The following is a 24,015-nucleotide window of genomic DNA, read 5'->3' on the forward strand; positions in this document are numbered from 1 at the left end:
GCATGCTTTCTTGAAAAGGAAAGTGCGGTGTCTATTATATATGCGCCCTGAGGGGTGAAAGATGCCGTGGGAAAAGTAGGTGGGCGAGTTTCTTCTCCGTTAGGGACGGGGAGGTCAGCAGCTGGCTGAGAGCTGTTAACTTATATGCAGAATTCATCATGCGAAAGCCTGGGCTGGATGAATCCCTAGCCGAAATTAAGACTGCCGGAAGAAATATCAACAACCTCAGATATGCAGATGACACACCATTGATGGCAGAAAGTGAGGAGGAATTAAAGAACCTTTTATTGAGGGTGAAAGAGGAGAGCGCAAAATATGGTTTGAAGCTCAACATCAAAAAAAGGAAGATCATGGCCACTGGTCCCATCACCTCCTGGCAAATAGAAGGGGAAGAAATGGAGGCAGTGAGAGATTTTACTTTCTTGGGCTCAAGATCACTGCAGATGGTGACAGCAGCCACTAAATTAAAAGACGCCTGCTTCTTGGGAGAAAAGCAATGACAAACCTAGACAGCATCTTAAAAAGCAGAGACATCACCTTGCCAACAAAGGTCCGTATAGTTAAAGGTATGGTTTTCCCAGTAGTGATGTATGGAAGTGAGAGCTGGACCATCAAGAAGGCTGATCGCCGAAGAATTGATGCTTTTGAATTATGGTGCTGGAGGAGACTCTTGAGAGTCCCATGGACTGCAAGAAGATCAAACCTATCCATTCTGAAGGAAATCAGCCCTGAGGACAGATCCTGAAGCTGAGGCTCCAAGACTTTGGCCACCTCATGAGAAGAGAAGACTCCCTGGAAAAGACCCTGAGATGGAGGGCACAAGGAGAAGGGGACGACAGAGGACGAGATGGCTGGACGGTGTTCTTGAGGCTACTAACATGAGTTTGACCAAACTGTGGGAGGCAGTGGAAGACAGGAGTGCCTGGCGTGCTCTGGTCCATGGGGTCACGAAGAGTCGTACACGACTAAATGAGTAAACAGCAACAACAAACAAATTCTGCCCTTTTCCCCTTATGGGGTATCCAAGACCCCGTGGGTTCCCTATTGGTAGGAGAAAATAACAGAGGCCAACCAGACGATATTGAGAAGCAAAGCAGCTAGTAAGCCTGATCTTTATTAATGCTGTTGCAACAGGGTGCTCCCCTCACACGCAGGAAAGGAGGAGGACCCAGAACCAAGGTGTGCCTGCCCTTATATAGACATTTTAAATTCCCTGCCCTGGAGCTCAAGACCACCCCTCCATACATCATGCATACATCACAGAAGGGGTGTCACCCAAGACCACTCCCCACAAACATCATACCTACATCACAGAAAAGGTGGTCTACAACAGAAATTTGAATGTTGTTGTTTTTCCTGTCTGCCAGGTTATCTGATAATGCCTTATCTGATTCTCTTTCCTGGTAGTCTGTTACCCTTTGAAATGGTGATTACTCAGTTCCTGAGACAATGGGAAGGCTCCCTCCTTGCAGAGAAAACATTTGGTCAGTTTGGGAGTCAAAATGGTTTCAGGACAGTCTTCCTGTTCTGATCTGTGTACGTGCTTGCATGGTACAGTTATGAACATTTATTATATAGATAAGACCTTAAATTTTTTTATTACAGTGGTTCGCCTCAGGTGCCAAAATATATTGGGTAGGGTTTTTGTGTACTTAAGCCCAAGGCCCTTAAGCAAAGGAGGATTGGCTTAGCCTGCCATATGCTGAATAAAGATAGTGTAATATTTGTGACCTGCAGAGGGGGCCCCTGTAAGTCCAGGATTTGAAATAATTTAAGGGTGCCGTTGACAGGATGTGCGTACCATAGCATGCCGGATCATATGGAAGAAAGTCTCATAAATTTGAGTAGTAGTAGTGTGAGGGACGTTGTGGTACTCTGCATTAATTCCTCCAGAGTAAACAGCACCTATTAATGTACCTGCCAAAGGGTGGAAGTCGACTAAATTTTACACACAAGTGCTCTGGTCCATGGGGTCACAAAGAGTCGGACACGACTGAATGACTAAACAACAACAACAACAACAACAGGCCCACTGGATTTAATGGAGATGACAGAGGCGGTATACACACTGCTGTTTACTCTAGCTCCTGTATGCTTCCAACACTGGTGTTTGAAGCATGACGTCCGCCATAATCCATATGTCTTAAATGTACTCAATTTAAGGGTGGAAATGCTTCAAGGGGCGTGTTATGGGTTTGATTTGCAGATCACACTAAGCCAAACCATGACTCAGCATGAACACACAAGCATGTGGGCTCCTAAGGAAGAGATCCCGGACACTTTGCTGCTCCCTGGTTGTTCTGCCATTGGGATGAGCTAAACTAAGCTTAGTGTGTAGTCTGAACCAAGGCATGTGGGTTAGTTCTCCCAAACAAACCACAAATCATAGACCATAGGACAAGCCTTGGCTACAGCTCTTGGTTTGTCTGAAGAGAGCCAAACCATGAGCTCAGGTTTGGATGACACACTAAGCCAGGGGTCACCAAACCTTTTCAGCTGGGGGCCGGTCCACTGTCCCTCAGACCTTGTGGGGGGCCGGACTATATTTTTTTGGGGGGGGAAATGAACGAATTCCTCTGCCCCATAAATAACCCAGTGATGCATTTTAAATAAAAGCACACATTCTACTCGTGTAAAAACATCAGGCAGGCCCCACAAATAACCCAGAGATGCAATTTAAATAAAAGGACACATTCCAGTCATGTAAAAACACGCTGATTCCCAGACCGTCCGCGGGCCGGATTTAGAAGGCAATTGGGCTGGATCCGGCCCCCGGGCCTTAGTTTGCCTACCCATGCACTCAGCCATGCCGCAGCACAGCTCAACACAACAGCTGAGCAACCAGAAGTAGAGCCAAGTTACCTAAAACAGTACAAAAATATATATATATTTGCAACCACAGCCGCTTGAATGCTATTTTCCTAAAGATGGAAAGAAGAAAATGTCCCGACTAAAGGGGAATGGTGACAGAAACTACTGGATTATGCAGAATTGGCTAAGTTTAACAGAAGAATAAGAAATCAAGATGACAAAGTTTTTAATAAAGAATGGAAACCGTTTGTTGAATATTTACAAGACTACTGTAAACAGATTAAGACATTAGCAAGATTAATGTAAAAATGTGCAGTGATATAAAACATATATTGAATATATGGGATAAATAATAAATAGGTTTAGTTCGGAAATGCAGTAAAAATATTATAAACGTAAGGAACCGCAGAAAGAGGGGGAGGGGAGTCGAAATATGACACATGCAGTAAGTTGCTTTTTAATAGGTTTTGTTTTTGTTGTAAAATGAAAATTATATATAATATTTATAATAATAAATTTTATTTATATCCCGCCCTCCCCAGCCGAAGCCGGGCTCAGGGCGGCTAACAACAATAAAACAGTACAAACAACACTTTAAAATCATTCATTATAAAATTAATTAATTATTAAATTAGTTACCATGTGGTAACGTAACCGTCCACTTGCCCTCTGCCACTCGGCCACACTACCCTGTCTCTGCTCTCCGGCCAGACAGGACCCCTGAGTAGCCCAGGCAAGCGGGGGTTACTATTTTACAAGACAGGACAAATTATACTGCTAGCTGCCACCACCCCCTTAACCCGGGGAACTCCAAGCCACAACCCAGGGGGAAATATGGAGTAAATTGGCTACCATCTCTTCTGGATCCTGTGTGTGTTTGGCTTTTCCTAGCACAGCATGAGAACCAGGCCATTGAGTCCCAAAACACAGAAGCCTGACGTGCTTTTGATCCCATATACAATCAAACTAGAGCCAAAACTTGGAATGTGAGTGATTTTTCAAAGTTTAGTTTCAAAACCTGACTTGGAAGTATATTTAAAGCCTAACTTTTCAGCTTTGCTGATTCACTTCAAGGTGGTCATAGTAAAGTGTTTCTGACACCCACGTTGTTCTTAAACCCGTCAACAGTGCAATTCCTTGCATGCCTTCTTAGACCTAAGTTCCATTGAGTTTGGTGTGTATAGGATTGCAGCCCACAATCTGTACAGGAGAGCAATGGATGGGAAAATTCAATTGGAAGGGTCAACTTTAACTTTCTTTTTGCGGGCAGATCCGAGTTCAGAAAATGTGCACGAGAACATTCCCTACAAAAAACTGTTTCAGTTTTACATATCGGCCTGCTCTTTTACACAGTACAGTGGTGCCTTGCAAGACGAAAAGAATCCGTTCCGTGAGTCTCTTCGTCTAGCGGTTTTTTCGTCTTGCGAAGCAAGCCCATTAGCTGATTAGCGGATTAGCGCTATTAGCGGTTTAGCGGCTATTAGCGGCTATTAAAGGCTTAAGGGATTAGCGGATTAGCTGCTAAAAGGCTATTAGCAGCTTAGTGCCTTAGAAAAAAGGGGTGAGGAGCGGGGGAAAAAACCCAGGAATCGCAAGACATTTTCGTCTTGCGAAGCAAGCCCATAGCAAATTCGTTTTGCGAAGCACCTCCAAAACGGAAAACCCTTTCGGCTAGCGGGTTTTCCGTCTTGCGAGGCATCCGTCTTGCGGGGCACCACTGTACGCGGTTTGGTTTGGTTTTGTAGCTCACCCCCACCCCAAACGCTAAGCCACGTGCAGTTTCTGGTGCCTCCTGAGCTGCGCCTTGTGCCGGAAACCCTCCCTGCACTCCTCGCAGATATAAGGCCTCTCGTCTGTATGGGTGCGCCGGTGACGGATTAGGTTCGAGCTGACGCTGAATCGCTTCCCGCACTCCACGCACGCGTAAGGCTTCTCTCCCGTGTGGGTCCTCTGATGCTGGATAAGGGCAGAGCTCTCGCTGAAGCGCTTGCTGCAGTCCCTGCACTGGTAGGGCTTCTCACCTGTGTGTATCCTCTGGTGGGTCAGCAGGTTGGAGTTCTGGCTGAAGCCTTTGCCGCAGACAGCGCAGCTGTAGGGCTTCTCCCCTGTGTGGGTGATCTGGTGCCTGACGAGGTCCGAACTGCGGCTGAAGCCCTTGCCACACTCGTTGCAGATGGTGGGCCTCGCAAGGGGTCTTTGCAAAGCCAGGAGGTCCTTTAGCCTTTCAATGCCTTCTTTGCACTGAGACGACACACCAAACGTCCTACTAAGGGCTGTGGTTTTCCTCCTCTGCCTCCCCGGCTCACTCTGGCTCTTGCAGTCTCTTTCCTGATTGCCGCTGTCCAAAGTTCTCCCCTGGGAGTGTTCCTCTGCCCCATGAAGATCTGTTCTTATGGGGTCTTTCTGGGTAAGGCTGCCTTCCTTCCTTCCGCTCTCCATTATTTTTTATCCTGGAATGAGAATTCAACTATCAGCAGAATATATCTAAGTGGGGTAGGAGAGCTGAGGGGGGAAATAATTCACACCTGACAACCATAGCTGTCAAACGTCCCTTATTTGGCGGGACAGTCCCTTATCCCAGCACCATGTCCTGCTGCTGTCCCTTATTGATGATGTCCCTTAAATAAGCTACTGAAGGTAATGGGGCCCTTTCTATGCCCAGCTGTCCTTTGTCAACAACAAATTGTTGCTGTTTTTTTGTGTTGAATATATGCTATATGGTAATTTATGGACCTAATAGGTATCTAAAGCCATTTGCATGCAACAAAATATGTATTTTATCAAAGTAATTGTTGATCCCTTATTTTGGCTGCTGATCCCTTATTTTCGAGGCTGCTGGTCCCTTATTTTCAAATCTGTAAGTTGACAGCTATGCTGACAACCAATGCTCCCCTTTGGTTTCTGATAGTACATGGGTAGATAAGTCTAAAAAGCCTGGGACACAAATTTTCATAGCCCTCTAATCTTGTGTATGGTGGCTCATTTGCCAGAAGTAATGTATTTAGTGTTAACTCTGGAAGCTTTTGATTGTGAAAGGCATCATTTTCTAATTCTGAGAGATACCCAAATGGGGCAACTCAATTCTAATTGCAGTACAGCACTTGACATGCAGTGGTGTTTAAGTATTATATAATATTCAAGAGGTGGTACACCACAGGATTAATATTTGACACTGTTGCTGCAACTGGAATTGTGTACACACACAGGAACAGGGAACTCTGTTCCAAATACAGAGTGGTCAAGTGAGGCTGAATTGGCACACTCCTTGCCACCAGCACCTCTCTGAAAACATTCTATGTGTGCTAAAGTTGTGTGCTAGAGTCCAATGGGAGAATTTGTGTTAGTAATAATATTTAATCTAGAGTTATGAGTGAGTCCCAACCCCAGGTCTGGCTTTTCAGCCACACCCAGGACCATCTGTCTGTTGGGTTCCTCCTGTTAGAGTGGGATAAAGGTCTACCCAGGGAACAAAGACTGATTGTTCTGGTTGTCACAGATTATGATATAGTGATGTGAGGTAAAGGTAAAGGGACCCCTGACCATTAGGTCCAGTCGTGACCGACTCTGGGGCTGCGGCGCTTATCTCGCTTTATTGGCCGAGGGAGCCGGTGTACAGCTTCTGGGTTATGTGGCCAGCATGACCAAGCCGCTTCTGGCGAACCAGAGCAGCGCACGGAAACGCCGTTTACCTTCCCGCCGGAGCGGTACCTATTTATCTACTTGCAGTTTGACGTGCTTTCGAACTGCTAGGTTGGCAGGAGCAGGGACCGAGCAACGGGAGCTCACCCCGTCGCGGGGATTCAAACCGCCAACCTTCTGATCGGCAAGTCCTAGGCTCTGTGGTTTAACCCACAGCACCACCCGCGTCCCTCTGATGTGAGGTAAGGGTGTATAAAAAAAATAGGGGATTGCACAACAAGCAGAAAAACACAAATGAAAACTGGATTTCAAAATATTTTCAAATTCAGCCTTGATTCTATTTGCAATAAAGACTAACCTGCTGGCTCCCCCCCCCCCCCCCGCAAATACCCTCTGGACAAGGGCATGTTGAGATACAGTCTGGGTGCATGTTGAACCCACCAGAGCAACAGCAGTTAGCCCCCACCCTCGGCATCTGTAAAATGGTAAGAATAAAGCTACCTTGCAGAGAGATAGAGAATTCAGTGCTTTGCACTTCATTGTACTGTACAGCAATGGAATTAAACACCCACGCCCACAATGGGAAAGGAAAATCATCAACCCCCAGTTTTGACACTTCAGGAGTGTGGCTTGATTCAGAGCATAGTGAAATGATGAGATTTGGGGGTGGGCTGCTGCAACAGCTTCAGATTTTCTTTTGTTTTTCATACGTATTAACTGGAATGCATTTTATTACAATGATTGCAAGTGCGGTACTTTTCCCAGAATCCTGTCACTGACAAGAGTCCATCTATCCAATAAAGCAGATCTGATAAAAAACAGAGTTTCCTTCCAGCAGGCAGAGTCCAGACCTAGTTGTTTCTGCTAAAGCTAATCATCCTCCACGCTTCCCCATCTTGCATCTACTCACCGCTGCTTTGGGCGCGGAAGATTTTTTGGTTTCGGCTGCTGCATGTACGGAGAGATGAGAATTCACTGCAGGCACCACAGGGTAGAGACTCAGAAACTCAGAGCCAGATTTTGCTCAGCTCCACCAACATTTAAGGTGGATTCTGGGGAAAGGAAAGTCCTTTCTCCATCCAACCCCAGTCTCCACCTCCGATCCTAGGAGGCGACAGATGTGGTTGCATTCGCTGCTGCTTTCATCCTTGCCTTCCCCTTTGAGCGTCTGGCTGGCTGGCTTTGCTCCTCTCCGGCTGGAGGAGCGTGTCTGGGAAGAGGGGAAGGGCTGTCTTTTGTTCAGAGACAGCAGAGGTCGGATTCAGCCAGTGGCATCCTCTGCAATGCCCTTGTTTTATTTACACAATGCCTCCCCTTAAGTTATCCACACCCAAGCATAAAGATATATTCTTCCAAGTCTAACTTTACCACCTGTAGACTGCAATGAACCCTATTAACGATGATAATTATGATGCTATTTTAAGCGAAACCTCCAGGCACGGAATTCCCCCAAAATACGATTAAGCTGTATGTAACGATAGCAGCTAGGATTCTTTACGCACAAAGCTGGAAGGAAGAAGTTCCCACCAAAGAAGAATGAATAAGCCATGGAGGGTTGGCAAATCTAACAGCAAAAATAAGAGAGCCTAATGATTGTTTTGTGGAAGAATGGAAGCCCCTTTTGGAATATTTAAATGGAAGCTCCTTTTGGAATATTTAAAGAAATATTATGGTATGATCATGGGCGTAAATAGGTTGGGGTTTTTTTGAGAAGTCACGGGTAAAAATACCACCCCAAAAGGGGGACAGGCTTTGGTTGGGGGTGGGCAGAACCTCAGTTATGTCCATGAGTGTGATGAGTTTCTGAGCAGGATTTGAACTATGAGCAACAGACAGGCTTAGAGATTATTGTGTCGTGGTTATGAGAGAGAAGACAAGGTTGCAGCAAGGCGGAGAAATTAAAAACACCATGGAAAATGGGAGGGGAGGTCAATAAAACTAAAGAGAAAATTATTATGTGTTGGAATGTATTCTTGGATTTATATATATATATAATAATAATAAAATGAATTGAAATAAAAAAGAAGGAACTCCCAGACGTTGCCAGCCTTCACGTCACGTTTGCAGACCTGTTTGTAACGCAGAGCCAAACAAAATTGTGCATGGGACCTGAATAATAATAATAATAATAATAATAATAATAATTTATTTATACCCCGCCCATCTGGCTGGGTTTCCCCAGCCACTCTGGGCGGCTTCCAACCAAACACAAAAATACAATAACCTATTAAACATTAAAAGCTTCCCTAAACAGGGCTTTTAGATGTCTTCTAAAGGTTTGGTAGTTATTTTTCTCTTTGACATCTGGTGGGAGGGTGTTCCACAGGGCGGGCGCCACTACCGAGAAGGCCCTCTGCCTGGTTATCTGTAACTTGGCTTCTCGCAGTGAGGGAACCGCCAGAAGGCACTTTGAGCTGGATCTCAGTGTCTGGGCAGAACAATGGAGGTGGAGATGCTCCTTCAGGTATACTGGACCCAGTGGCGTAGAGTGGGGGGGTGCAGGGGGGGCCGGCGCAACATCGGGGGGGGGGGCGCTCGCACTCGCAGTGCTAAAATCAGTGCTAAAATCCACGGGTTAGGGGGCGCAAATTACTTGCCTTGCCCCGGGTGCTGACAACCCACGCTACGCCACTGACCGGACCGAGGCCGTTTAGGACTTTAAATGTCAGCACTAACACTTTGACTGGTGCTCGGAAACGTACTGGCTTGAAGCGCTGCTTTGCCTCTTCCTCCTCCCCTCCCGGACCTAAAATTTAGCCAGGCCCAGAAAACGCCCCCGTGGGGGAAGAAAGAGAACCTTTGACAGAAGCTGCTAAGCGGTGTATCCCTGGAACTCCCTTCGCCGGGGAAATACTGTATGACTTGTTCGGAGAGCCGCGAGAGGATTGACAGGTAGAGGGAGGAGTGGGGCGGGCTTTAACAAGAGACCCTCGGCAATGATTGGAGGAGACTGGTGAGGAGGGCGGGGCCGCTGAGACAGAACGGAAAGAGCGTCTTCGCCCTGCGCCTGCCTGAGGGGCTTCTGCTGCTGCTTCTTTTTTACCGCTTCCGGGTCACCGGGGTCAGCGGCGCTTGAGCTTCCGGGGCCGCTGCTGGAGGGCGCGCGGGCCGGGGTCGACGCCGGGTCGGTGAGTGAGGCGGCGGCGGCGGCAGGGGCCGGGCAGGCCTCGCCCTGCGGTGCGGGGTCGGCTCCGTCTGGCCTCCGCGGGCGGCGGAGGTGGCACCACCGGGGAGGGGCGCTGGTGGGGCTGGTGGTGAGCGAGAGGCGACCCCTGGGACCCCCGCATGGGCAACCCCCAGCACCACCGCCTCTGGGCGGCCTCTGTGGGCTCCAGCTCGCCTCTTTCCCATGCCCAAAAATGTCTGCCACAACCACAGCAACAATTGTTGTTTAGTCGTGTCCGACTCTTCGTGACCCATGGACCAGAGCACGCCAGGCACTCCTGTCTTCCACTGCCTCCCTCAGTTTGGTCAAACTCATGCTGGTAGCTTCGAGGACACTGTCCAGCCATCTCATCCTCTGCCGTCCCCTTCTCCTTGTGCCCTCCATCTTTCCCAACATCAGGGTCTTTCCCAGGGAGTCTTCTCTTCTCATGAGGTGGCCAAAGTATTGGAGCCTCAGCTTCACGATCTGTCCTTCCAGTGAGCACTCAGGGCTGATTTCCTTCAGAATGGATAGGTTTGATCTTCTTGCAGTCCATGGGACTCTCAAGAGTCTCCTCCAGCACCAGAATTCAAAACAATACAACAACAGAATACAAGCAACAATACAACAACAGAAATCCCGCCAAGCTTCTGTGTTGTGCATACAAAGATCTAGGTGGCTATAGAGAGAGAGAGGTATTCAAAATGTACATGGGCATTGGCAGGGAGGGCATCTCCCCCCCCCCCATCAAAAAAAAAAAATACTTAATTTAGAAATAGTAGAAAGATTTTGGACAGGTTTTTCTGAGCACTTGGAGTCTAAAGAAAGTAATGTAAATTAACTGTTGTTGTGAGAGATCATTCCAAATTTGCTAGACAGAGCCAGACAGAGGATGATGACAGGTGGTGGTCCTGTCCCCACCCCCCAACATAAATCCCGGCTACGCCCATGAAAATGTATATCCTTATATGTCAAGTTACATAGGGAGCCTGTGTGTGAGGCGAGGGTATGTGGTGATTATGCAGCTTGCATTGAAATGCAAAAGGTAACACAGAGGCAGTGCTTCTTAATTCAAAACCACAAGAGAGTCTTGTTGCCTCTTAAACATTTATGATGACATGCTTTGTTTGCGTGGTCTAGAGTTCATGTCATCAGGTGCGTGACGTGTTAGCCCAGGTTAGCAGTGTAAGCAGTGAAGCGTGGGAGAAGCAAAATGCAAGAATGCAAACTGGCAATTATGTTAAAAACTTGCATATGTGTAAAGCACAGTGGTAGTCACAAAGAAGTGTTTGATGAGAACGCAAGCATTCTGGCGTTCGTAACCTATTTAACATCTGTAATAGGATGAAAATGACTTGCCACAGTGACACACTAGTCCTCAAAGCTATTCTTCAGGTGGCATGTTAAGCTTGCTGCTGAAGAGTTCTGGGAATCTGAATTCTTGCTCGTTACTTTGTGATCTTTCAGTTGGTCTTAACTGAAAGGTGTTAATTAATCCTACTGCTATTTCTGAATTGTTTTCTAATTAACCAACAGAGCTCACTAGAACCTCAGTCAGCTTACACTAAGGCTATTGGAAGACGTTTTATGTAGTAATATGTCAAATGGTGTCTAATGCATCCCTTGGATCAGGTCAACAGTGAAACATACATGTTTCCTCTTTTAGTAGGAGTGCATTTCGGTATGAGCAGTGATAAATGGCATGCATGTAATGCGTGACAGGGAAGGGCTGCATTATGCATTGTGACTAAAGTGCTTTCACCCAGAATACATTCAAGAGTTATAGACAGGCAGCACAGCTGTCTGGGAGCTGGCAGAACTAGGCTGCTGACTGCTTCTTGTTTGTTTCTCATGGCCTCATAGTTATTCCCTTACAGTACACCTTTTGGGAATTAGTGGTTTATTATTTATCTGTTTCATCTCATTCCTAATTGGACCTAATTGGGGTGGGACCTGTGTATATAGAGATACATAGAGATAGTTTATTTTAGGTTGTTTAGTCCTTGTTTTTAATGTTCATTTTTGTAAGTTGCTTTGAGTTTCTTTTTTCTTTTTTAAAAAGCAACTAATAATAATAAAGTGTGCCTTGTGCCACCCAGTTTTTCATCTTGTTTATAAAAACAAATTAATGAGATGATGCTTGCATCACATATACTATAACTTAATAGCCTTGGGTGCTACTTGTACACTGACAGCTTGCAAAACTGGAGCAGATTATTGAAATCAAGGTGACTTGCTGAATTGAATACTTTTATTCTGTTGCAAAATTTGCAGGGCCTTGTATTTTTTCTTTAAAATTTGAAACCCTTCTAAAACAAGAACAAGAATGATGAAAAAGGAAGCACAATGTATTTTAAAAGGTAACTAGTCTAGGATGTAACACTTGCACAATAGATATGATTGCATCATGCAGTTTGGTTTCACTTTTTGTTCTTCCAGACATGCAAATAATGCAACCGGATCCTCCGTATAAAAGGAGTTCTGTTGCCTGCTGCCACAGTGTGCCTTGAATGTCTGCTATTTTTTCAGTATTGTTGCATTGCATATGAACTCTTTTGGCAAGATATTGAGTGTTTGGAATGCTTATAGCCTAGAATGGGTTCCACACAGATTTCTGTTGTGAAGTGACTGCCCCAAAGTCATCCTGCATGAGAAAAACAGTTACAGTAATCTGCCAAAAATAAGCGGGAACATCCATCGAGAATAAGCTTACCACCAGCCCCCTTCGCACTTTTAGATGCTAGTTTTCCCTTGTATTCTTCCAGTTCAGTACCCTTCGTTAATCCCCATCTTCTTATCTTTTTCATACTCACTCTCTTGTTTTCACTCAGTTGTTTCTCAAATGCCTTGGTGCTTGTGCATTTTGGCTCCTGAATGCCGAAAACCCAGAAGTAAGTGTTCCGGTTTTTGAACGTTCTTTGGAAGCCAAATGTCTGACCCGGCTTCCGATTGAGTGCAGGAAGCTCCTGCAGCCAATTAGAAGCTGCACCTTGGTTTTCAAACGGTTCCAGGAGTCAAACAGACTCCCGGAACGGATTAAGTTTGCCAGCCAAGTACTGTACCAGGGTACTTGGCTAACCAAGTCCCTTTAGAACGCATGCCTGAGGTCCTGATTGTTTTAATTAGCTGTGCACTGAACAATTCAGAAGAGGCCATTAAAAACACAAACACAAAAACTCCTCCACTGCTTCTGCTTCTGTTTATCTCTAGATTATTATCCCTGTGGTCAGGGTCCTGTTGCTTTAAAAACAACAACCAGTACAATGCCTCTGTTGACTTTTAGGTTCTAAATACTGCATGTTATCAATATTGAATTTTACAGTGCAGAACCTCCTACTCACTTAGGTTTCTGATCCACCCATTTTTGCAGTTTGCCATACAAACCATATTGGTTCACTGTGACCTCTGTTTTATAGTAAAAAATACCCACCTGTTCTCTTCCCATTGTCACAGTAACTTATCACAGAATGATTTTCAGCCTTCTGTTTGTAGTGGGAGTAAAGTTGTACAGGTGCTGGATGACCTGTTCCTTAGCAAGTGAAAGGAAGATCAATACCAAGCAAACCCACTACACATAGTGACCCAGTGTTAATCTGTTAAAGCTGTATTGAGTCTGACTGGCCATCTTAAGAACAGTTGCAGCATGTGCCTCAGTTTGTTCTAGCCAAAGTATTAATATACTTCAGTCAAATAATTGGCCTTTCTAACCCACCATTGCCCACTTTGACTGGCTGGGGCTCTCTAAGCCTAAAGCAGAGATATTTCTTAGCTCTGCCCTGCTATTTTTTCAAAAATTATAGCTCAAAATGCATAGGCCATTGGATTAGGAAGGGGCAGTAGCAATGTACTCGAGCACATGCGTCATATGCAGATGATCCCAAATTCTATCACCAGAGTCTTCAGTTAAATGATTGTGGGCAGAACAAAAACCTGCTGACCTTTAAAGCCCTAAACGGCCTCGGTCCAGTATATCTGAAGGAACGTCTCCACCCCCATCGTTCGGCCCGGACACTGAGGTCCAGTACCAAGGGCCTTCTGGCGGTTCCCTCATTGCGAGAAGCCAAGTTACAGGCACCCAGGCAGAGGGCCTTCTCTGTAGTGGCTCCCGCCCTGTGGAACACCCTCCCACCAGATGTCAAAGAGAACAACAACTACCAGATTTTTAGAAGACATCTGAAGGCAGCCCTGCTTAGGGAAGCTTTTAATGTTTGATGTATTATAGTATTTTAATATTTTTTTGGAAGCCGCCCAGAGTGGCTGGGGAAGCCCAGCCAGATGGGTGGGGTATAAATAAAGTATTATTATTATTATTATTATTATTATTATTATTATTATTATTATCCAGGAGACCACATAGAGCGGCTATTGGTCAAAATAGACCATGAGTGGAGACTCAGAGCCTGAATGCCTGACTGTCTGGTGCTTGGGCCTCTTCCCAGTCCACACCTTTTGCCAGCCCTACTTTGTACCCCACTTGGGTGCTTTTGCCCAACTGCAATATGTCCTTGATGTGATTATGCCTCTTGCATGCCTGGGTAAGTTGTGGGGTATGTGCACCTGAGTGTATGGAAACCTCTGGCTTTTGCATAGCTAAGTCACACCTGTTGCCCCATCCACTTCTTGCCTCTGCGCCACCCACCCTTGGCATGCCAACCATCACTTGATGCTGCAGTAATCTTATGCTGGGCGAAATGTAACAAGATGCCAAGTCTTTTCTTATTCACAATTTTTATTATTAATAGGTGTCGTTCCCTTGAACTTCTGTGCGCTTTCTTCCTTTTTAAAGCTTTCTTCTGCATTTCTCTTTTGTCTCCACCACAGGCAACACTGAGCATGTGAATTAACCCAAGGAAACTTGAGTTCCAGTATGTGGTATATTATGCAGAGCATTCAGAGTAAATATTCTTTGTCGGAGCGCTTGATCCGGACTATTGCAGCCATCCGATCCTTCCCGCATGACAATGTCGAAGACCTGATCAGGAGGGTATGTTGGAAGACTACAGAGACGTTTTAGCTCTGGAAGTTGTGTTTTGGGATCTCCAAAGAACCTCTGTATGTCTTGGTTCAGTTATATGGCTCAGCTACAGTCCTAGGCAAGATTTCCTTTGGGCTGCTGTATGTTTCACATACACTTTTAAACCAGGGTTAATGAGTTTAAGAGGTGGAGACCAATCCTCTGCATTCACGGTAACATATGGTGCATCTTTCTGCAAACTGCCTTCGGGCTGTGGGAGACAGACACGGCTTCATTAGTGTAACACTTTGTTTCCCCTATGGAATGGGACGGTAACCATTCATTTTATACTTTTATAAAAGTAAAGGAATGCACTTGAGGCCACTATAATAGTAGTAGTAACAACAACAACAACAACAACAACAACAACAACAATTTATTATTTGTACCCCGCCCATCAGGCTGGGTTTCCCCAGCCACTCTGGGCGGCTTCCACAAAGACCAAAAATACAGTAGTACCTCAGGTTACATACGCTTCAGGTTACAGACTCCGCTAACCCAGAAATAGTGCTTCAGGTTAAGAACTTTGCTTCAGGATGAGAACAGAAATCGTGTTCCGGCAGCGCGGCAGCAGCAGGAGGCCCCATTAGCTAAAGTGGTGCTTCAGGTGAAGGAACAGTTTCAGGTTAAGTACGGACCTCCGGAACGAATTAAGTACTTAACCTGAGGTACACTATACACTAAGATAGGGTGGCATTAACCTGCTTCCTGTTCCTAGTGAACCTAGAGCAGAGCAACACTGTCTGGGAATGGCAGGCATGGGCTGCTTTTGCTCCATTAGAGGAGAAAGATCTCCTTATTTCCCTTTAATTTCTATTTTCCCCTGCTTTTCTCAAGCAGGCCAGAACAAATGTGCTGTGCTGTAACTGACCACACAGATACCAGTGGTTGAGCATGTAATAGACACTTGGACTGAAGTTGCGCTCTGTGAAGTATGCATTATGTCATACAGCCAAGATAGCCCAGATCTTAGATCATCTGTATATTGTGGCCACTGCTGTATTTTGGACTACAACCGTAGAGATAGGAATCCTCCTTTCTGATGGGTGAGGTTATGTCGGCTGCGCCTGCTTGCTAACCTGCCCTTGATGCCTCTTAAGTGTAAATCTAAACTACGGAATATTTTTAGAGTGTATGTACAGCAGACAGCGTACAGTGAGTAGCGGCAAGTTTGGAAGAGCATTAAAACATTTTACTGGCCAGATAGCTGTTCCTTGTTGCCCACAAATCTGGGGGAGTCAAGAGGTGGTCCATGTGGATTTTGGCTCTATAAAGGAGGAGAAATGTTAATTTTAGTCTCAGTGTTAAATAGCATTGAGAAGTATTCCCCAGGCCAGTTTAAATGTGACATTTCTGATATTCAGAAGAATATGTAGTCAGTCTTTAGCTCCAAAGGGCAGTGCTAAGACTACTTCAGTTTCTGATTTCTCAGCACTTGTAGTCACAGAGCTCCACGTTAGGTTTGATTGATGCTGCCAACTGCTTTGCTATATTAATTCCCAGGTACTTAGTCTGCCAGAGCCCATTAAATGTACTATAAGTCAGCCTGTTGGCCAAAGAGCCCATGGAAGCTGATATGGTTCTTGATGTTCGTTTGCTATCCTCGTTCTTCCTCTCCCTGCTGTTAAATAAATTATAAGATAGTAATCTTTCCAAAATGCATACGGTAACAGAGTGTTGTACATAAATAAAAATAGCTGGAGGCTGGGGCCTGAATCTGTTTGGTAAGACAGAAACACAAGGGAAGGGAAAAGAAGAGGGAGGCCTTTTTGGAGACGCCAGAGTTAAGAGATTAGCTTTTTAAAGCAGGTGTTTGAAAATACAGGTGGTGACCATTTTAGGCAAGTTCAATTGACGTGTGACCACCGATGTGCGGGTCCTTTTGGACCCGGAATAGGACAGAATGGGGACGGAGCGGGCTTATGCATGTGGGGGCCAGGAACAGAACCCCCATGCAAAACAGTTGTCTCCTGTATATTATAATTCTCTCCGGGAGAGAAGGGAGAAAGCAAGCTTTGGCTGAAGGCTGGGGTCAACTGATCACTTGACTATGGCTTCTCAATATACTGTATTTTTCGCTCTATAGAACGCACCAGACGATAAGACGCACCTAGTTTTGGGGGGAGTAAAACAAGAAAAAAAATATTCTGGATCCCAGAAGCCAGAACAGCAAGAGGGATCTGGCTTCTGGGATAGCCTCTTGCTGTTCTGGCTTCTGGGATAGCCGCTGAAGCCTCTCCTGGGCAGCTGCCCTCTATCCCTTCCCCCACCTCCCGCAAAAGCCCTCAAGAGCCGCACACACGCTAGGCACGGCTCTTTAAAGAGCGTGCGGCTCTTGCTGGCTTTTGCGGGAGGTGGGGGATTTCCCCCATCTCCCGCAAAAGCTAGCCAAGAGCCGCGTGATCCTTAAAGGGAGTGTGGCTCTTGAGGGCTTTTCTGGGAGGTGGGGGAAGGGACAGAGCCGTGCACTCTGTCCCTTTCCCCCCATCTCCCGCAAGAGCCGCGGGAGCCTTCATCCCCGTGTCCTGCAGAGGCTTCACGGGGTTATCCCAAAGCCAGAATAGCTAGAGGAAGCGCAGCGCTCCCTCTCGTGGTTCTGGCTTCTGGGATAGTCCATGAAGCCTCTGGAGGGCAGCGGGATGAAGGCTCCCCGCTGCTCTGCGGAGGCTTCCTGCAGCTAAGTCAGCCTGCCGCGCAGCCTGCATTCGCTCCATAAGATGCACACACATGTTCCCTTACTTTTTAGGAGGGAAACAGTGCGTCTTATAGAGCAAAAAATACGGTACATCTGAAGTACAAAGAAGAAAAACCCTTCAGGTTCAATTGTCACTCAGTTCCCCTGAGTACAACTTGTGTTGCTAGCAATAAGTTCCATATCATTAAATATGAGCAACCCATACAGTTCCTTGTGACATGAGGAGACCCCAAGATACTGGGTGTATGGAAACAGGCCACAGTCTGAACCTGAGCTCCTTGTCTCATTGGCTGTGTTCTCCATAGTAGAGGCTAAAGAGGAAAGAGGATGCTGTTCTATACTTTCCTAGCTTCCTCAAGCAAATGGAGCAGGCCTTGCAGGAGGCAGGTTCTCTCCCATTTTTTAGCCACCTTTGGAATGCTATGGCAATAAATAAATAGCTGTGAGAGTAATAAATATGAAGAGACTGATATGGATTTGGGGTTTAGATTTTTGGCTTAAATCACAGAGACGCACCATAAATATGAAGTACCCCAATGTAGTATCGCTTGCTATTAGATGGCAAATGTGTACAGTGGTACCTCGGGTTAAGTACTTAATTCGTTTCGGAGGTCTGTTCTTAACCTGATACTGTTCTTAACCTGAAGCACCACTTTAGCTAATGGGGCCTCCTCCTGCCGCCGCGCCGCCGGAGCACGATTTCTGTTCTCATCCTGAAGCAAGGTTCTAAACCCGAGGTACTATTTCAGGGTTAGCAGAGTCTGTAACCTGAAGCCTATGTAACCCGAGGTACCACTGTATTGCAAAAGTTATTCATGATCCACTGAGATCAGAAATAAATAAGCTGGCAGAACCTCTCTTACTGTGCTTTCCCGATCTGTGTTCTTCCAGGGAGCAGATGTTAACTGTATGCACGGTACCCTGAAGCCATTGCACTGTGCTTGCATGGTTGCTGACGCCGACTGCATTGAGCTGCTCTTGGAAAAAGGAGCGGAGGTAAGAAGAGCCTATTTAAGAACAGATCCAGCAAACCTCCTCATATATGGCAGGTATGAGGGGGTTTGTGGAGCACTTCTGAATGTTCAAAGGGGTTCTTATATGTTATCCTTGTGATAGACTACACACACACACACACACACACACATATCCTGATCATAGTACAGTGGTGCCTCGCAAGACGAAAAGAATCCCTTCCGTGAGTCTCTTCGTCTAGCGGTCGTCTTGCGAAGCAAGCCCATTAGCGGATTAGCGCTATTAGCGGTTTAGCGGCTATTAGCGGCTATTAAAGGCTTAAGAGATTAGCGGATTAGCTGCTAATAGCCTTTTAGCAGCTTAGTGCCTTAGAAAAAGGGGGTGGGGAGCGAAACCCCCCCCCCCCCAGGAATCGCAAGACATTTTCGTCTTGCGAAGCAAGCTCATAGCAAATTCGTCCTGCGAAGCACCTCCAAAACGGAAAACCCTTTCGTCTAGCGGGTTTTCCGTCTTGCGAGGCATTCGTCTTGCGGGGCACCACTGTATTACATACCGCACAACTAGATTGAGACATATTCCTTTAGATGCAAGAGCTTGGAGGGGGAAAAACAGGGTTTTGTGTGTTTTCAAAGCGGTTTGCCATCTGGGGGCTGAGGTCGAGTGGTAAGGAAATGTGCCATTTTAGAAATCATAAGGTCAAGCCCTCTTGGGCATAGTGAAAGGTTTGCACAGTTGTTAGGATCCTGACCATTATTTTGAATAGGTGGCTGGAGTTTAGCTCTCTGGCTCAAAAATTATTTGCCTGATTGATTGACATGGCCCGGTTTAGTCCTGTGCCAGTTTGATCATCTGTTGAATTATGGGCAGTCTGGTTTTTTCGGGAGATTGCTGTCCCTCAGTAATAGTCACATTCTCGTGTGTGTGTGTTTCAGCATTGGCTTTAATTCTGACAAAAGTTTTTACAGGTAGGAAAATGACAAAGCCCCAAGACCAAATGTGTCATTATCATCATCATCCTGGGTTTTAGAATTCCTAAAATGAGATTATAAAAATAAGATTATCAAATCTCAGTGGCTTTTAGGTTTGGATCCAAACAGCTGTCTATGAATAGAAGGGCTCCTTCTGTCCACAGAAGGCTTTTATTTATTTAATTCATAAAATTTATACACCACTTGAATGTAAAAAAAAAACAACCCAACACAAAAATCCCTGGTGGTAAAGTGAAGGGAATAGATTATCTTCCATTTCGCCCTGCAGCAACCCCCTGTCCCCTTACTGTTCTCTCTGGTGTTACATCATTTCAGAGCAGACATTTGAAAGGCACAAGGGGAATTATCAAAAGTCAACTTCCTCTGCCTTCTGCTGTCAGGAAGAAAGTCTGGATCCAAGTTAAGTTCTCAAGGAATTAGTGAAAGTTACCATCCTCTTACGGAGCTCAAGGCCTGGAGAACGTAGTAAACTTGCCTGTGCTGGATTACAACAAGCCTTCATCTCCTCCAGCATTTTTCTTTGACAGTGGTTAAAATAGCATTCCTCCTGAATCCCTGATGTGCACTGCTTAGAAACTGCAGTGATGGAATGATTTAAATAAATATTGGCCCCTGGAATCTCACACACACAGCAAGATGGGAGATGGCTGTTCCCTTTTCCTTTGCTGTTTCTAAAAAATAAGGGCCAGAGCAACAGCATGATACTTGAGAGTTTTCTTTTGAGATCTGCTTCAGAGGAAACTCGTTGAATGGGTCCGGTACAGTCATACCTTGGGATAAATGTGCTTCAAGTTAAGTATTTTTGGGTTGCACTCCACGGTGAGCACGTTACTTCCGGGTTTCGCCACACGCGCATGCGCAGTCAAAATGACGTCACGCGCATGCGCGAAAGTGGCAAAACGGGACCTGCGCATGCACAGACGCGGGTTATGTTTGCTTCAGGATGTGAACGGGGCTCCGGAAGGGATCCCGTTCGCATCCCAAGGTACCACTGTATTAGAGTGAGGATCATGGGACAAGTGTTTTGGCTGATGGAGATTGCAATGGAAGGATTCCACTACCCATCTTTCTTAGCCAAGTTTTGGGTCATTTTCCTCTTGCTGATAATAAACTCCAAAGACGTGAAGAATCCCGTCTCTGCTTTTTCAGGTCAATGCCCTTGATGGCTACAACCGAACAGCACTGCACTATGCAGCGGAAAAGGACGAGACCTGTGTAGAGATCCTATTAGAATATGGGGCAAATCCCAATGCTCTGGACGGCAACAAGGACACGCCACTGCATTGGGCTGCCTTCAAGAACAATGCTGAATGCGTCCGAACACTCTTAGAAAGCGGCGCCTTTGTCAATGCTCTGGATTACAACGACGACACCCCCCTGAGCTGGGCGGCGATGAAGGGAAACCTGGAGAGTGTGAGCATCCTTCTGGAATACGGGGCAGAGGTCCGGGTGGTCAATATGAAGGGGCAGACCCCGATTTCGAGGTTGGTTGCCCTGCTGGTCAGAGGACTCGGCACCGAGAGGGAAGACTCCTGCTTCGATCTCCTCCACAGAGCCGTAGGACACTTTGAGTTGCGGAAGAACGGCACAATGCCCCGCGAAGTCACGCGGGATCAGCAACTCTGCGAAAAGCTCACCACCCTGTGCTCCGCCCCGGGCACCTTAAAGACGCTGTCGCGCTATGCTGTGCGCCGCAGCCTGGGAGTCCAGTTCCTGCCAGATGCAGTGAAGGAGCTGCCTCTGCCAGAATCTCTGAAAGAGTATGTGTTGCTTAAGTGACAGCTAAAGCCTCGCAAGGCTCTGTTAAGAGCTCACTTTGGTTGCAGCTCCTTTCCTGGTGCTTTCAACTGACTGTAGCCGTGATAGGAAGTAGTTTTTTTTTGCAGATCAGTGTGTAACCACACAGGGGATACTGGTTCTGACATTGGCTGGTGTTTTCCCTTAGTTTCTCATTTTCCCCTTCTTTTCTTCACTGAGAGAGGCTGGAAGGTGTAATGTCTGGTTCTTGAGAAAGAACCCTGCTCTTCGCCTCCTGCAGCAGTTCTTCCCTGAATTCCTAGATCTGATTTCTCCTGAGAATCTTTTGCACAAAGGGAAGGTGGAGCTACGTATCAGGCTGGAGAAGGAGGAGGTGGTGGGGAAGGCACAAAAGCTGAATTATCGGTGATCTTCCTGCTTCTAGCTTTACACTCTTGAGTCAGCAGGCCTGTCTTGCCATTTCATTTTCTGCTGCAAGGTAAAGTGGCTTGATGGATTGGAACAATGGCAGCCCTTCTCTGTTACACTGCCTCCTTTGTGTCTCTCCTATCCACTCATCAGATTGGCAGGAGAGGGAGAATTCTCTCCAAAGTAGTGGATCATGTTTTGATACTTTGGCCAGATCTTCATGTGCAGCAGAATGAAATTCCACAACAAATCCCAAGGTGGTAGTGGACTGTCTCACTTCAGACTGTAGGTGGAGAATATGATTTGTGAATGGCCCTTGGCTGGGAGTCAGGTTGAGGAACCAAACCCCTGCAAGTAGAAAGTAAACGCCTCAGGGCAACAAGTTCTTCAGCAGTCCTTTATTTGCTGTCCGAATGTAAAGTGATAATGTAAAGCAAAAGCAGTGTGCAGGTTCAAACCGACACTCTGAGATGATAATCTTCCTTTCAATCATGTTCTCCTGCATGTTTAGATCCACCCTTCATCGGGGAAAGGTTCAGCTGAGCCGCAGAAAGCAGGCCAGTCAGACTAAATCACAGTGAGTTTTTTCTTTTAAAAGTCAAGTAGCAAGATAGGTACAAGACGTACATGTATGAGATTTGTACCCTGAATGATAAGGAAGTTGGTTGCTGTCTGCATAGTGTGCTCGTGTATCTTATTTATGGCTTTAGAGCTTAGTAAGTATATTCTTCAGTCTCCTTGCAGTTTGAAAGTGGGTCTCAGCGCCCTGTGTTGAACCTCATTGAACTACAGTTCCCATCATCTCTGGCCATGCTTGCTGAGGCTCATGAGAATTGTAGTTCAGCAACATGGGGAGGGTCATAGGTTTATAGCTATTCAGTTAATTTCTGGTTTGCTGTCACATTACTCAATTTCAGCTGTGCTTTACTGTGTTTTCCTTAATTAGCAACAGAGTGTTCACGGGGTAGGGGGTATTTTAGTACTTAAAACATGGCTGCATTCAAAAAAACCTCTAAAGGTTTCAAGGTGTTTCCATCCAACACAAGTCCCTTTAGTGTCCAAGCAACAGTAAAAGTTTATTACTAGCTGCAGCTATGAATCCTGCATTTATTTACAGCAAATTGATTAGAGGACAGAAGCAACATCTGAGCCCACGTGCTGTCGCAAATCTCCCAAGGTTTTGGACCGGCTTTTGTTTGCTCAGTCCAGTTCTTAAACTCCAATAGCTGACACACAGGCTTTTCCCTGATTGTAAAATTATAGGTATATTTCAATTTACACTCTAGGATAACCTAATTTCCTTAGATCACGGGGAAGGATGGATAGCCCAGTGATACTGTTGCCTGAAGGCCCAGCTCCTTCTACTTTCAGCCAAGGCTTAAAAATGAAATGAATTTTTTTCTGAGGATAGGAGATGCTTCTAGGATTCCCTTACATCCCTCAGGATATCGCTGTTGGTTGGGTAGGGAGTGTGAACTAATTCTGAGCAGTGAATGTATCCAACTGGGCAGTGTGGGATTGCTCTAATCACTTGGTAATATGAACAGCGTCCTAAACCATGAGTTGGGTGGTTAAAAGGCTGTTTCATATAAGGAGAGCCATAACCTTATATGGAGATGTAGCTCTTTCCATTCACAGGCAATCCAGAAACATTGCACCATACTTTTAAGAACAGCCGAAATCATGTCTTCCTTACAACAGTGGCAATGCAGTTGCCATCCACTCTAGGAACACCTCTCTCCCATTGAGTTAAGCCTACCTGAGTACATGCTGGACAGTCAGAAGCCACATATTGGGAGGAACAAATCATGCCATGAGCTCAGAATTCCCTTTGCCCAAGTGTTTGGTTGCTACGGAGGAAGAAGGTTCATTAGGTGAGCAAATAACTTGTGTGGAGTATTAAAAGTTTGCTAATTAAAAATGGTGGCATAGAAGCAATTTATTTTGCGGCGTGTTTTCATTGTGAGAGTGTCGTGCTGCTGGTCTCCTGCTATTTCCTCTTGCCATATCTCCAGCAGATAGCTGTCGGATTGCCGCACCACCACGAACCCAGAAGTCACTCTGGTGTGCACAGTATGGCGTAATACAGCAACTAACCTGGATTCTATTTAATGTGGAGTGGGTTTTGCCAAAGGAAGAGGATGACAGCATCAAGCACTTCCCTTTTCAGTAAGGATAAGTGGCTGGGAAGAAATGTATACAAGCAGTTCCTGCCTCTATCGTGTTTTGGAGTGTTTTATTTTTTAAACTCTGCCGTTTTTTTAAACTGTGCATCTGACACCACTGCCAGTGAAACATTTCCCTGAGTTTTCTTGTCAGTTTTGTAAGTTCATTAAAGGTAAAGGTACCTCTGACCATTAGGTCCAGTCTCGGACGACTCTGGGGTTGCGGCGCTCATCTCGCTTTATTGGCCGAGGGACCCAGCGTACAGCTTCCGGGTCATGTGGCCAGCATGACTATGCTGGAGGCTAGCTTGGCATTTTCAAAGTCATTTGCTGTTTTTCAGGTGACTGTTTTTACATTTTTTACTAGGGAAGAGAATATATACAGACAGCACCGTCCAATGTGGAAGACAAAACTCCCT

At 45.9% G+C, this 24,015-nt stretch overlaps 3 protein-coding genes across 7 annotated transcripts in view; 1 reads left to right on the forward strand and 2 right to left on the reverse strand.

Annotated features, from left to right (window-relative positions):
* CSAD (cysteine sulfinic acid decarboxylase) overlaps positions 1 to 24,015 on the reverse strand; it is a 742,174-nt gene that overhangs the window by 500,584 nt on the left and 217,575 nt on the right. The window lies entirely within an intron of this gene.
* LOC310671667 (uncharacterized protein) lies at positions 4,533 to 9,318 on the reverse strand. Of its 3 annotated transcripts, none has more exons than XM_083428053.1 (2): positions 9,248 to 9,318; positions 4,533 to 5,261 (listed from the first exon to the last, which is right to left on the reverse strand). In XM_083428053.1, exon 2 carries the CDS (start codon positions 5,248 to 5,250, stop codon positions 4,576 to 4,578), a length of 675 nt encoding a protein of 224 aa, XP_083284179.1. In that variant the 5' UTR covers positions 5,251 to 5,261; positions 9,248 to 9,318; the 3' UTR covers positions 4,533 to 4,575. The 3 variants fall into 3 exon arrangements, with proteins under 3 accessions (XP_083284179.1, XP_083284177.1, XP_083284178.1); XM_083428051.1 differs by having other exon boundaries at positions 9,153 to 9,318; XM_083428052.1 differs by lacking the exon at positions 9,248 to 9,318 and adding an exon at positions 7,361 to 8,225.
* Positions 9,438 to 23,369, forward strand: ASB8 (ankyrin repeat and SOCS box containing 8). Of its 3 annotated transcripts, none has more exons than XM_083427996.1 (5): positions 9,504 to 9,578; positions 11,870 to 11,955; positions 14,417 to 14,579; positions 18,196 to 18,300; positions 20,415 to 23,369. In XM_083427996.1, the coding sequence occupies exons 3-5, from the start codon at positions 14,463 to 14,465 to the stop codon at positions 21,042 to 21,044; spliced, it is 852 nt and encodes a 283-aa protein (XP_083284122.1). In that variant the 5' UTR covers positions 9,504 to 9,578; positions 11,870 to 11,955; positions 14,417 to 14,462; the 3' UTR covers positions 21,045 to 23,369. The 3 variants fall into 3 exon arrangements, with proteins under 3 accessions (XP_083284123.1, XP_083284122.1, XP_083284124.1); XM_083427998.1 differs by lacking the exon at positions 11,870 to 11,955 and adding an exon at positions 12,427 to 12,486 and having other exon boundaries at positions 9,511 to 9,578; XM_083427997.1 differs by lacking the exon at positions 11,870 to 11,955 and having other exon boundaries at positions 9,438 to 9,578.

Source organism: Podarcis tiliguerta (genome assembly GCF_965153285.1).
Source record: "Podarcis tiliguerta genome assembly, chromosome: 2".
In the NCBI taxonomy this organism is placed as follows: Eukaryota; Metazoa; Chordata; class Lepidosauria; order Squamata; family Lacertidae; genus Podarcis; species Podarcis tiliguerta.

Bases quoted from the DNA above. Each gene is read 5' to 3' on its own strand.
- LOC310671667 (XM_083428053.1), bottom strand. From the start codon at position 5,250: ATGGAGAGCGGAAGGAAGGAAGGCAGCCTTACCCAGAAAGACCCCATA.
- ASB8 (XM_083427997.1), top strand. From the start codon at position 14,463: ATGTGGTATATTATGCAGAGCATTCAGAGTAAATATTCTTTGTCGGAG. The intron at 14,580-18,195 runs GTATGTTGGAAG...GTGTTCTTCCAG, and splicing joins TCGAAGACCTGATCAGGAGG to GGAGCAGATGTTAACTGTAT. The intron at 18,301-20,414 runs GTAAGAAGAGCC...CTGCTTTTTCAG, and splicing joins TCTTGGAAAAAGGAGCGGAG to GTCAATGCCCTTGATGGCTA.